Genomic DNA, 14,088 nt, shown 5'->3' with positions numbered 1-14,088 from the left:
GTCGGTTATGTTGGGTATTTCTCTGCCTGTGGACCCCCTACTGTGGCTCTTTAATATCATCCCACGCAAGATTTCAAAAGATAGAAGGAATTTACTTTTTATTGGTAGCAATAGTCTCAAAAAATTAATGGTAAAAAATTGGAAAAGCAGAATAGTACCAGATATAACACAATGGCTACACATTTTTAATCAAATTCTTGAGCTAGAGGAGTACTCCTATTTGACTAACAAGAACATAGACTCATATGCCCAAATGAAAGTGATATGGGAGGACTATGTGAACTCCAGATCCCAGGTTCCACAGTAAGAAGTTTCTCACGCAGTTTCACGACGAAATTAATCACTCAGACATTGTTATTTTTCATTTTACTATATGTTTGTTTGTTTGTTTAAAGCTTTAAACTCTAACTGACAGCATTATTCTTTGTCAACAGTCAGTATACACTGTACTTGATACCATCAATGTGATTTCTTTCTCTAACGTAATGTAACATGTACTGTCTGTACAAACTCTACTAATTTCTTAATAAAGCTGTTTCAAAAAAAAATAAAAAAAAAATTCTTTCACATCTGTTTCATTATTTAAGGTGTCCCTAGGATGTTACTTAATTCTGCACATATTGTAAAATTATGTGATATTTTTTATGTTTACTGTGCTTCTAAGGTACATTTGTGTGCGCAAAGATAAAAAAAACAACCTTATAGTGCTTCTGAGGTTTTGTATATGTTTTTCCAGTGAGTTTACGATGCACAAGTTGATTCTTTAATGGACTTCACTAACAATCTAAATATTGTATCTTTCATTAGATATCTGCACTTTTGGTTGCCCTGGGTACAGTGAACAACTACAAAAAAACCAAGGCCAAGATGGCGCACAAGCAGCAGCACAGCGCCTTCCTACAGGAAAAGCAGAAAGAAGAGATGGAAAAGATAAAGAGACAGAAAGATGCCAGGAAGAAGCTTTTCCGGGCAATTGGACAGAAGGAGAAGAAAAGACAAAAGTCAAGTTTAAAAGGCAGAGAGGAACAATGATTACGTTTCTGTTAATGGACGGACATCAGGCTGATTTTAAAGATTGCGCTGTGCTGCAAAGCCGACACGGTCTAAAAACCAGTGCACACACTTTCTACTCAACCCTCCTTTTTATTGCAGAAGTCCGAAGATTTGTAACAAACCAAGACACAGACTTTAGTTTTAATTCCAATCACCAATGAATTTAAATAATCTAATGGCTAGAAACGACTATTATAAACTGTTATACTACATCTAAAGAGAAACGCCCATTGCCCTGTAATACCGTTAATGTTTGTTTTTGTACTGTTTGACATATTTGTAGTTAGGGACTTTTTTTTTTTATACAGTTTTTTTTTTTCTTACTCAGGTAAGTTAACATGAACTGATGGATAATGTGAGATCTTTTACAGCTCTTGGCTTTTGCAGTGGGAAATACATTTTTTGTACAGTCTGTAATGTATAGAAAAAAGTCTTTTAAGTGTTTTATTAAAAAGGGGTATAGTATTACTGCGCGAATGTTCAGCAATAATCGTCGTTATCGTGTTGCTCCAGTATCGCAGCATCAGAAACTGTACCGACTTCTCTCATGCAGGCGCAGGTTAGCAGAGCTGATCACGTTTAGCACCAATAACTGTACAAATGCAGACGGTCAATTAAAATGTCTAGAATACTTCAATCACAAGGTCCAAACCAGCATTACAGGCATTTACAGATTGTGTGGACTCTGTAAAACAAGTTAAGACCCCTTTTTAATTCAGCTGCTGGATTTGTAGAGTTATCAAAATTCGGTGTATGAACTCTATCAAAATGCCTAAAAAATAACTTTTTAGATTTTTTTTTTATTTTTAATTAAAAAATAAACAATTAATGGGACATTTAAACACCTGTTTAAAGGGACAGTCAACACCAGAATTATTGTTGTTTAAAAATATAGATAATCCCTTTATTACCCATTCCCCAGTTTTGCATAACCAACAGTTATATTAATATACTTTTTACTTCTGTGACTAACTGGTATCTAAGCATCTTCTGACCGCCCCTAATCACATGACTTTTAGTTATCTATTGACTTGCATTTTAGCCAATTAGTGCAGTGTCTGCCACTAGCCATGGGCGTGATTACAATGTTATCTATATGGCCTACATGAGCTAGCTCTCCCCTGCTGTTAAAAGCTAATAAAAAAGAGGCGGCCTTCAAGGGCTTAAACATTATCATATGAGCCTTCCTAGGTTTACTTTCAACTAGAATACCAAGAGAACAAAGCAACATGGTTGATAAAAGTAAATTGGAAAGTTGTTTAAAATTACATGCCCTATTTGAAAAATTAAAGTTTTTTTTGGACTTGACTGTCCCTTTAAGTTTTCTGTAAAAGAATGTGTTTGTTCCACACTCACTGGAAAGGTTCTGCAAATGATGCATCTTGCCTAAATCAGCTATTAGATTTGGGGCATTTGTAGGTACATCATTTGCTTTTTAGCTTCTTTATAGGGAGAGTGAGATGCAATTTTTGTCCTTTTAGAACAAACCCAACCTACAAAACCAGAAATACAACAAACAAATATCTAAAATATCTATAAATGGACAGTTAGGTTCTTCATTTTGAAGTGAATTGCAATTGATAAATAAGAGGGACATTAAGAATCTTCTTATAAAATGTTTAAAGAAAGTAAAACATTGCAATATACATTATTTATTTTGCCTGTTTTGTTGTAAAATACCTCTGAAAGATTGTTCTTGTTTTATTCCCTCCAGAGACTGACGTGTCTCCATCATACATAAAGTGACACCGTACTCTAAAAATGTGTTTCCTCTTAATGTGTTCTATGTCTAAGACATGATGTAGATTTATTTTTGTATTTGAAATAGCCAATTTTGGTTTTTGAAGCCACAGACAATTTTAAGAGCATGCTCATTTAAATGGGCTTAGCCTTCCAGGAACATCAAACCTCATCAACTCTGTCTCTCTCTCTGTAATCACAATTATACTTAAAGGGACAGTAAACATGTTGTAATTACAAGACATTTCTGTTGTGTTGCTATAGAATAACATATCAGCCAAGTCAATAGCCAAACCCCACCCACCCCATTTGTCTTATTTGGAGGAGAATATCTGGGCTTTAGTCCACATACAAGACGACTAGACACTGTTGTACAGTTGGTATAGAATAGATTGTTTTGCAGTTATCTGTGAAAACTAACTAGGGAGAGATATCTAGCAGGATTAGTCTTGAGAAGTCAGCAGGGAGCATTTTAATTTCCAAGAATTAGAAATTGCTCAGAAGATATATATATATGCATAATTATTTTATATTCAAATCTCAAGGTGTTTACTGTCCCTTTAACCATTGAAATTTAACAAATTCTTCAGTGCTGTCCATGGGTACAAAGATAAAAGTAGAACGGTGGTACAGTACAATGTAAAAACACCAGAAAAAATTTAAACAAATACAGGGGGAATTGGGGGCCCTGTTCCCGTGGGAACTTACAATTTAGATGGGTAGGAGGGTGAGAAACAGGAGGTGTGGGGGCTGCAAAGGGGAGAATGTTAGTGCAGAGTTAGATGAGGGCAGCTATTAGGTAAGTGGAATTCCATTTGTTACTGATTTGGGTGATAAGCTTCCCTAAACAAAAAGGTCTATAGATAGTGTGATGAGAGTGGGAAGTGACGTCACCGGATGGGGGCGTGGTTTAGGGCCGTTATTGTTTATGTTGCAGTTACCAAGTTAGATGTGTTGTGCAAGCTGTATACTTCTATGCTCTGCAATAAAATAGCGTTGTACTTTCTATGCGGTGTCCTGCATCTCATGACATGGTGTCAGAAGTACTTGCCTGCGCTTCTGTTTCCTGATTAATGACGATGTCGAAGTTTACCCCACCTGAGCCTTTTGATTTCTCTCAGTCTGCAGCTTGGCCCACATGGCGTCAGCGGTTTCAACGCTTTAGGATTGCTTCCAAGCTGGACAAGGGGAGTGGTGAAGTACAAGTTAATTCTCCTTTATACTCTATGGGGAAAGATGTGGAGCCAGTGTTCAATGCCTTTACTTTCCAAGAAGGGGAAGAATTTGACTTTGAAATAGTTATGAACAAACTCGGTGCTCACTTTGTGCCCACAAAAATGTGATTCATGAGAGGGCCTGTTTTCACAAACGTGCTCAGCGTGTGGGAGACTCTGTGGGGTTATTTGTGCGCAGCCTGTATGAACTAGCTGAATTCTGTGAGTTTGGTGTTGGCAAAGAGGAGCAAATCAGAGACAGAATAGTCATAGGAATTGCAGATTCTGAAGTCTCGCTGAAGCTACAGTTAGAGGCGGATTTAACATTGGATGGGGCTATTAGGATTGCCCACCAGAGTGAACTGGTGAAAAAAGCAAAGTGCTGATCTGAGGTCCGAGAGTATTGCGGATGAAGTGCAGCAGTTCAGGAGAGCTGCTAGTGAAAGGCACAGTGTGTGCGGTAGACCAAGGGCAACAGATAGGCCCAGAAGCGGATGGGCGCAGCAGGCTCGCTGCACGCGGTGTAACCGTACCCATGATCAGAGTGTCATATGCCCTGCTAAAGACAAAAAATTTTGAGAATGTAATCGAATGGGCCATTTTAAAGTGGCGTGTAAAACTGAATACATTAAGGAGATGCAGGTGGATAGTGACCAGGAGGGTCAAGAAGTGTCCTTTGTAGGGTCTGTTGTTGAACGGTCTGGTTCAGATGAAGATTGGCGGGTTACTCTTTCTGTAATGGGAGCCAAGTTTGCCTTTAAGATTGACACAGGAGCAGACATCACTGTTATGTCCCTTGCAGCATTCATAAAGCTGCCTCGACAGCCTCAGCTGGCGAAAGTTACAACAAAAGTTCATAGTCCTGGTGGCCGCATCAATTGTGCGGGGAAATTTCTTGCCAGCTGCGAGTACAAACAGAGGAAATTCACCATGTGGGTACATGTGATTAGAGGTCAGTGTGTTAACAACCTATTGAGCAGAAAAGCAGCCTGTGGTTTGGGCCTGGTCGCCAGAGTGAATGAGATTTCAGAAGACATATTTGGTGAATTTGGCCTACTGAATTGCAACCCAGTCCGAATATCACTTAAAGGTGTCACAGTCCCATACAGCATTACCACTCCTCGTAGAATTCTGTTCCCGCTCATTCTTCAAGTGGAGAAAGAACTTCTGCATATGAAGAATATGGGAGTCATTGAAGTGGTTGTTGAAGCAACTGACTGGTGTGCCCCCATTGTGCCTTTTGCAAAGAAAAACGGGAAGGTACGCATCTGTGTAGACTTGAAAAGGCTGAATGAGGCGGTAAAGAGAGTGCCGCAAACTGACTACCTTCATTACACCGGTAGGTCGGTTTTGCTTCTGCAGACTCTCCTTCGGGATATCCTCTGCTCCTGAAATCTTTCAAAGAGAGATGAGTTCTCTCCTAAGGGACCACAAGGGCACGGCAGTCGTCATGGAAGACATTTTTGTGTATGGGTCTACGTTGGAAGAACATGATCAGCCATTAAGCTGTGTGCTGCAGACCATTAGAGAGTCTGGGCTTAAATTAAATAAGGAGAAATGTCATTTTAGGAAGGCTGAGTTATGTTACTTTGGGCATATTATCATTGGGGATGGCATCAAGCCGGACCCTGATAAAATCCTTGCTATTGAACAGATGAAAAGTCCTTCTGATGTACATGAGCTGAGACAAATATTGGGCCTTGTGAATTATGTGGGCAGGTTCCTTCCAGATTTATCCACAATACTACACCCTATCACAGAGTTGTTAAAGAAAGATGTTGCCTGGGTCTGGGGACCTTCACAGGAAGAATCTTTTGGGCAGGTCAAGTCCCTGTTAGGGTCTGCCCCAGTGTTGGGGTTCTACGACCTTTCTAAAAAGACTGTGGTTAGTGCTGATACGAGCAGTTATGGGTTAGGGGCTGCCCTCCTGCAGTTTAACAAACAAACTACAGCCCATCGCCTACTGTTCCTGTACACTAACGGCTGCTGAGTCGAAATATGCCCAAATTGAGAGAGTGCCTGGCTGCAGTTTTGACCTTTTGAGTGCTTCCAGCGTTATTTAGTGGGTTTAGAGAAATTTAATCTGGAGACTGACCATAAACTGCTAGTCCCTCTAATCAATTTCTATGATATTGACAAAACACACCTAAGATGCCAGAGACTTCTGATGAGGCTGCTCAGGTTCAACGTTCAGGCAGTGCATGTGCCGGGGAAACAACTGGTAGTGGCAGATACACTTTCCAGGCTCCCTCTGGCTGCTGCTGCAGAATCTTCGACGGAATCAGACGTGAAAGTGTATGTAGATTCAGTTCTGGCATTTAAATCCATTTCGTCAAGGAAGCTAGAGCAAATAAGAAAGGAGACATATTTAGATACTGACCTTAAAGAAGTTATTAAGTACATAAAAAAAGGTTGGCCTAAAAGCCGGGCAGCCTGGATGTCTTTAAGTTCTTACCAGTCAGAAAGGTCGCAGCTCACGGAGCTGGATGGGTTGGTGCTGTTCCAGGACCGCATTGTTATTCCTGTTAGCATGCAGCAGGAGATGTTGAGCAGGATTCATGATGGCTACTTGGGTATTACAAAGTGCAGAGAAAGGGCAGCTACGGCAGTATGGTGGCCTGGGATCAGTTTCGACTTCGCAAGCCATGTGCCAAATGTGACTTTTGCCGGGAACACAGCCTACTCAGAGAAGGGAGCCCTTGATTTCTACTCTGCTGCCTGCAGGCCGGTGGCAGAAAATAGCTGCTGATTTGTGCTAACTGCATGGGAAATAGTACCTAGTCATGATTGACTACTATTCCAGGTATTTGAAGATTGCACCCTTGAATTAGATCACAAGTCAAACCGTTATCACTCCTCTCAAGAGCTTGTTCGCCCGGTGGACCATGCCAATGGAGTTAGTGAGTGATAACGGAATGCAGTTTGCTTCCACGGAGTTCAGTTCTATGTCCAGTCCACGTTACCCGCAGGCCAATGGAATGGCTGAAAGGGCAATTCAAACAACGAAGTTCATTTGGAAGCAATCTGAGCCATATCTAGCCCTCTTGGCCTATAGGGCGACTCCCATTCAAGCGACGGGTTTTAGCCCGGCACAGCTGATGCTAGGACGTCAGATTCGCACCACTTTACCCTCTGTTGGTGTCTTCCAGCCAACTAGCTCTGTTCCTCGGGACGAGGTCCTTAGGAGGGATGAAGACTGTTCCTCGGGACGAGGTCCTTAGGAGGGATGAAGAGGCTAAAAGAGGCTATCGATTCTTCTATGACAGGAAACACTCTGTGAGGCCCTTGCAGGAGCTGAATGTGGGGCAAAGTGTAAGAGTTAAACTGGATGATGAGAAGAAATGGAAGATGCCTATAACGGTAATTGGACACTCTCCAGAACCAAGGTCCTTTGTAGTCCTTACTGATGGACAGTCACACATTGAAATTGAAAACATCTTCAGCCAGTACCTGAGAGTTTGGGAGTGGATGCCTCAGTACCACTGCCGGTGGGATCCCCTGTTTTAAGAGGGGTGCCTTCCCCTCAGCAAGATCACAGCGGGGATACTTCTTTGCTTCCAGCAGACTCTCAATCACCTTCTTCTGTATCAGAGGACAGTTCATGTAACATGACATTAAGTGGAAGGGTGGTGAAACTTCCAGCCCGATATCGGGATTAGCACTATTTAGAGCAGTGACTAGACGTATGGGCAGAATAATCCCATGGTCACTGTGGACTAGGGTAGTCTACCCCGATGTTCAAGTCAGGATTGTATTTCATGTTGTGTGTGTGTGTGTGTATGTGTATGTATGTATATGTATATATGTGTGTGTATGTATATATATATATATATATATATATATATATATATATTCTCTTTAACTTATTTGTTGTATACTAAACAAAACTATTTCTGTATGCTTCTTGTAAACCTTGTTATTTGATGAATTCAAAAAGAAAAAAATTTATGCTTTGTCCTTTTGAAAAGGGGGAAGAATTGATGAGAGTGGGAAGTGACGTCACCGGATGGGGGCGTGGTTTAGGGCCGTTATTGTTTGTCGCAGTTACCAAGTTAGATGTGTTGTACAAGCTGTATACTTCTGTGCTCTGCAATAAAATAGCGTTGTACCTTCTATGCTGTGTCCTGCATCTCATGACAGATAGCATTAAAAGAAGGAGAGGTTAGGGGAAAGTCTGACGGTTCGAGGAAGTACGTGCCAGAGGATTGGTGCCGCAAGAGAGAAGTCCTGCAGTCTAGCATGAGAGGAAGTGATGGTAGAGGATGCAAGGAGGAGGTCTTTGTTGTATCTTAGGGGGCGTTTGGACTATATTTGTTGATGAGTGAGGACATGTGGGGGGCAGGGCTGGTGAGGGCTTTGTAGGTCAGGGTGAGAATTTTGAATTCAAATCTGCTGTGAAGGGATTCACAGAGGTGCAGCAGAATCAGAGCGTTGGGAGAAGTGGATTAGCCTGGCAGAGGCATTTAGGATGGATTGGAGGGGGGAGAGGGGGGGAGAGAGGAAGGCCAGATAGTAGGTTGTTACAGTAGTCAATTTGGGAAATTACCATGGAGTGGATTAGCTGTTTGGTAGTTTCAGCGCTTAGAAACGGACGAATTTTGGAGATATTGCGTAGGTGGTTGTGGCAGGATGAAGAGGGCAATAGGATGTGGGGTATGAAGGAGAAATTGTAGTTAAGTGTAACTCAGAGGCAGTGGACTTGGGGTGATGGGGAAATAGTGGTGCCACTGCCAACAGTGATAGAAATCTTAGAAACCGGAGGGGAATTAGGAGCTCAGTCTTGGACATGTTAATTTTTAGGTGGTGAGAGACCATCCAGGAAGAAATACTAGATAAGCAGTCGCTGATGAGGACAGAAGGAGAGAGGTAAGGGGTGGATTGGTAGATCTGAGTATTATCAGCATAGAGGTGATATTTTAAGCCATAGCTATTGATAAGTTTACCCAGTGAAGAAGTATAAATAGAGAAGAGTAGAGGACCCAGAACAGAGCCTTTGTGGTACTCCAACAGACAGAGGCAATGGAGAGGAGTCGCTGCCAGCAAATGAGAGTGTAAAGGACCTATTAGAGAGATAAGAGTTTATCCAGGAGAGGGCTTAGAGTCTACTATAGTAACAAGATAGTAGGTAAAGTAGTACTAATGGTAAGTACCTATAGGTGCCAAATATTTTTATAATCAACAAGTACCTGTTAGGGGAGCAATATAGCACTTAAGGAGACTCGTAGATAAATGAGTTACAAAGTCTGTAACAAAAAAAGAGTGCTTTACCCCTGCAATTATTTAGGAAAAAGTCTCACTGAATAATACAGGAACGATTTTTAACCATTCATACTTTATCTTTATTGGTTTATCTATTCAATCATACATGTTTAAAAACACTTAAACTCTCTAGATATCAATATACTGTATAGCATAGAAGTGTGAATAATACTTCTGAGAATCATGTATCTATATGTGAAACATTGTACTTGGTTTGTATAATATCAAGCAGTCAGATACAAACATCTTTTGTAGCCGGCTATTAATAAATTCAGAAATAATGCTGTAACAAGAGGACCTGTTAATATGTGGAATGTCAGGTTTTGAGGTTAAAGCTATCTAGCTAATACTCTTTCTGTAATTCTAAAGTCCTTGCTTGCACAGTCAACTTTAACACAGCTGTTCAGTGTAATAGATTCTGCCTGCTTAAAATCTCTAGATATTAATATTTAGTATAGGTGTGTGAATAACACCTCTGGGAATCATGTGTCTAGATATGAAACATTGTACTTGTTTTGTATAATATCAAGCAGTCAGATATAAACAATATCTTTTATAGCCGGCTATTAATAAATTCAGAAATAATGCTGTAACAAGAGGACCTGTTAATATGTGGGATGTCAGATTGTGAGGTTTAAACTATCTAGCTAATATTCTACACACACAGTAGAGAACAATGGCGCTAACCCTTTCTGGAAATGTTAATAATATTATTATTTCTTCAATACCTCACTAGTTTAAAAGTACCACATTAAACATACATAAAAAACCAACACATATACAGAATAATAAAATAGAAAACAATGTTATTGTCTCCTTTTGTTAAAAACGAACTAACCCAAATATGCAAACATATGCGACAATAAGAAATGTATATTACCACCTCCGGATGGAATCAACTGTATCCCACTTGAGAACTCTGCTGCTTATTTTGCCAAATGTATCCTTCGTACCACTTGCAGTAGGGCAGGAACTTTCACTCTAAAAGAAAAAAGCGCAAACAGGACTCAAGTGCAATTAAACACACAGTGACAACCGCGCTCAAAGAATCACACTTACAATGTTTATTAGAAATAAAAGCACTTAAACAATCAAACAGCAGCTAACGGTTAAAGTTGTAAAGACTCCTGGTACTCAGCTGCTCCAAAGGCGCTTCCCACTTTGTGTATAATAAGTTCCACACATCCACCGGAACTTTGATTGCAGGAAAAGACTTATTGCTCCAACTACGGAAGCCCTGTGTAACCAAAACAAGGCAAGCGTATCCTTCCTAGAAAGCTTGAGACTACGGATCCTCTAAACAGTCACAAGTCCTCAAAAATTACCCCAACGCGTTTCATCTGCTAACGTGCAGACTTCCTCAAGGAGAATAGTAAATGATGTGATGCCGGATTTCCCAGAGTCTCTTGAATAAAAACCCTCCATTATTTTTCTATTGGTTGTTCCCAAGATCGTAAAAACTGCCACTGGGTCCTAAATGCCCAAAATCTAAATAACAAACTAGACAACATAATATTATACAAATATATATCAAGTCCCTAATGAATGTGCCTATCTCATATAACAATTAGATAATTAATCAGACCATAGTATATGTCACGCTTAAAATTTAAATACATATACAAATAATTAATTAATTAAAACTCATTACTTTTTCATAAAAATATACTAGTTCATTTAAATATATAAGTTAAATAAGGATGTTTAACACATTTTACATACTTTTTCTCCCCCAAAAAAACAGGAGTAAGAATATCACTCATTGTTGTAATGTGTTTCAAACAACATATTGCTATCAAAACTATGAATGGAGTATAAATAAAATATTATTTGATAAAAAATATATAGTAGGAGGTAGAGGAAGAATTTCATAAGATTTCAAAAGGTAGGAAGTTACTTAATACACACATAAAAATCCATAAAAATTTATAATTTAAATTTTTTAAAAAATTTTAAGAATTGGAAATGGACCCCAAAAAAACTTAAAACAACTCTAAAAATCTACATAAAAGCAGCTATATCAATGTCTATATTTAATCCTTTTGGCTGTAAACTTTTCAATTTTTGGATCCAAAAAGTCTCCTGCTTTCTAAGACTAATCAATCTATTGCTACAGCTACTTGGTATCCAGTCTATGGCCTGTATTTTTAGAGACCTAGCATCCCCCCCATGAAATTCTGCAAAATGTAGGGGTACACAATGTTTGTCACTTTTCTCTTTTATGTTATATAAATGTTCTGAAAACCTACGTCTGATTTTCCTTTTTGTACGTCCTATGTAAATTTTATCACAGCCACAAGACAGAAGATATACCACATATGTGGTATCACAGGTACATCTACTTTTAATGTCAAAACATCTCAAACCCTCACTATCTTTAAATTTAGTTTCCTTATTAATATGTTTACACATGCTACACACCTTCTTGCCACACTTGTATGTACCCGGTTTCAAACTCAGCCAATTACTTCTTATTGATCTGTTGCTTTCTATTTTCCTCAACTTACTTGGTGCCAGAAGGTTTTTGAGATTCTTTCCCTTTTTAAAAGTAAAAACTGGTGTTTCTGTTAAAGTCGGTGCAAGGACAGGGTCAGTCTTTAGAACTCCCCAATGTTTTTTAATTACATTTTTAATGATTTGATTTCCCTCGTTGTAGGAGGTAATGAATCTCAACGTATCATTATTGCCAGTGTCTAACTCCTTATTTCTAGGTTTTAGTATAGACTCCCTATCTATTTTATAAGCTCTATCGTAAGCCTGTTCTATTGTTTTTAAGTTATACCCTTTCTCCAGAAACTTAGAGGACATATTCTTTGCTTCTTCCTCAAAAGTATTTATATGAGTACAGTTTCTCCTCAGTCTCAAAAACTGTCCATAAGGTACATTCTCCTTCCATCTATTAAGGTGTGCACTCTTGTTATCAATATAGCTGTTCCTATCTGTTTGTTTTCTAAAATTGGTAACTGCTGTTTTAGAAGTGTCATCAATATATAAACATAGGTCCAGAAACTCAATTTTTGACCTAGAATGCTTCCCAGTAAAACTCAAATTAAAATCATTATTGTTAATATATTGTAGAAAACTACTAACAGAAGAGTCATCTCCATCCCATAGAATGATTACGTCATCTATATAACGATGGTATTTAATAATATTATCTTTAAACGGATTATTGTTCCAAATCTTTTCACTTTCGAACCTATGCATATAAATATTCGCATACGATGGGGCAAACGTAGTCCCCATCGCCGTTCCTTTTACCTGCCTATAGAAAACATCTTCAAATACAAAATAATTGTGCTCCAAAATAAATTTTGTGCATCTAAGTATAAAATGTAATTGTTCAAACTGAAAGTTCCAGTTCATTAATTCCACCTCTAAGGCCCTCAGTCCCTTTTCATGTGGTATTGAGGTGTAAAGGGCTGACACATCGCAGGTTACCCAGCAATAGCTTTCCTTCCATTCTAAACCCTCAAATAAATTAATGGCCTGCGTGGTGTCCTTAATGTATGATCTTGTATCTTTAACGATGGGTTGCAAGTAAAAATCAATGTATTTTGAGACCTTATCACTCAGGGAATTAATCCCTGAGATTATGGGTCTTCCTGGTGGCTTCTGTATATTCTTATGTACCTTTGGCAGGTGATAGAATAATGGGACCCTCGGTTCATTTTCCTGTAAATATCTAAACTCATCGTTATTGAGGATTCCTTCAGTTTTTGCTGTTGCCAAAATTCTATTGAATTCTAATTGATATTCCTTCGTTGGATTCCCCTTAATAATACAATAAGTATCTGTATCTTTTAACAAATTATAAGCTTCTGCTAGGTAATCCTCCCTCTTTTGTATGACAATCCCACCCCCCTTGTCAGCAGCCCTAAACACAATATTTTTATTATCCATTAATTTCTTTAAAGAATTTCTCTCTTGGGATGTCAGATTGTCATTATATTTATTGATCATATTATTTCTCTTTTTATGGAATAGATCAAAAATTTCTTCCATCACTAATTTCGTAAAAACTGGGATTTGATCCCCCTGTACACTTACTGGATAAAATGTAGATGGTCTTTTAAAATTACTATGACGTATTTTTGACTCTTCCTCATGTACTGAAATATTAAAAAGTTCCTCAATATTATTAAAACTGTCACTAAAGTCCTCAGCCCTAACACCTAAATCTTCTAAGGATTTTAAAATAGTTAAAGTTTCAATGTCTTTTCCTTCTAAATAATCCTTATTGGCATATGTTTTTGAGCTAGCTTCCTTCTTGTTATGAAACCTTTTTAGAACTAATTTTCTCACAAATTTTTGAATATCAATAAAAACCTCAAAATCATTTGGTAATGTTTTAGGTGAAAAATTCAAACCTTTACTTAAAAGTCTAATATCATTAGTGTCAAGCTCTAGATTGGCTAGATTAAAAATTTCTAATTCCTGTCTTCCTCTCGTCTCTGCCTTCTGTTTGGCTGTTGCGACTCTGACTCCTCCTCTCTTTCCTCTCCTTGTTCTAGAGTTCTTTTGTTCAATCTCTGTCTGGTTTCCCAAGTTCCCTGATGTATGAGTCTCGGATCCTGTTCTAATCTGTGATTGTGTGGTGTTGGTCCCTTCCCTAAAAAATATTCCCTATTACTATTACCATCCTCCTGTCTATGACTACCTCTCCAGTCATTATTATCTGTTCTATAATTGTTATGGTTATCTGATTTCGGTTTTGCCCCTAAAGTTGACCAACTAGATTCATTTTGAAACTGGTTTAAAACTTCAAATCTATTTGATGTACTAGTCATAGGACTATAGGGTTTTGGCTCTCTCAAATGCT

At 38.6% G+C, this 14,088-nt stretch overlaps 1 protein-coding gene across 2 annotated transcripts in view; it reads left to right on the top strand.

Moving 5' to 3' along the window:
* BMS1 (BMS1 ribosome biogenesis factor) overlaps positions 1-3,799 on the top strand; it is a 48,495-nt gene extending 44,696 nt beyond the window's left edge. For both annotated transcript variants that reach the window (XM_053692095.1, XM_053692094.1), the window contains exon 23: positions 808-3,799. In XM_053692095.1, the coding sequence (XP_053548070.1) occupies positions 808-1,032 (225 nt within the window). In that variant the 3' untranslated portion in view covers positions 1,033-3,799. The remainder of the gene's footprint in view (positions 1-807) is intronic.
* Positions 3,800-14,088: the final 10,289 nt, after the last annotated feature.

The sequence above is a fragment of the Bombina bombina genome, chromosome 9 (assembly GCF_027579735.1).
Source record: "Bombina bombina isolate aBomBom1 chromosome 9, aBomBom1.pri, whole genome shotgun sequence".
Classification (NCBI taxonomy): domain Eukaryota; kingdom Metazoa; phylum Chordata; class Amphibia; order Anura; family Bombinatoridae; genus Bombina; species Bombina bombina.
This window is presented reverse-complemented; position numbering and strand designations above follow the sequence as displayed.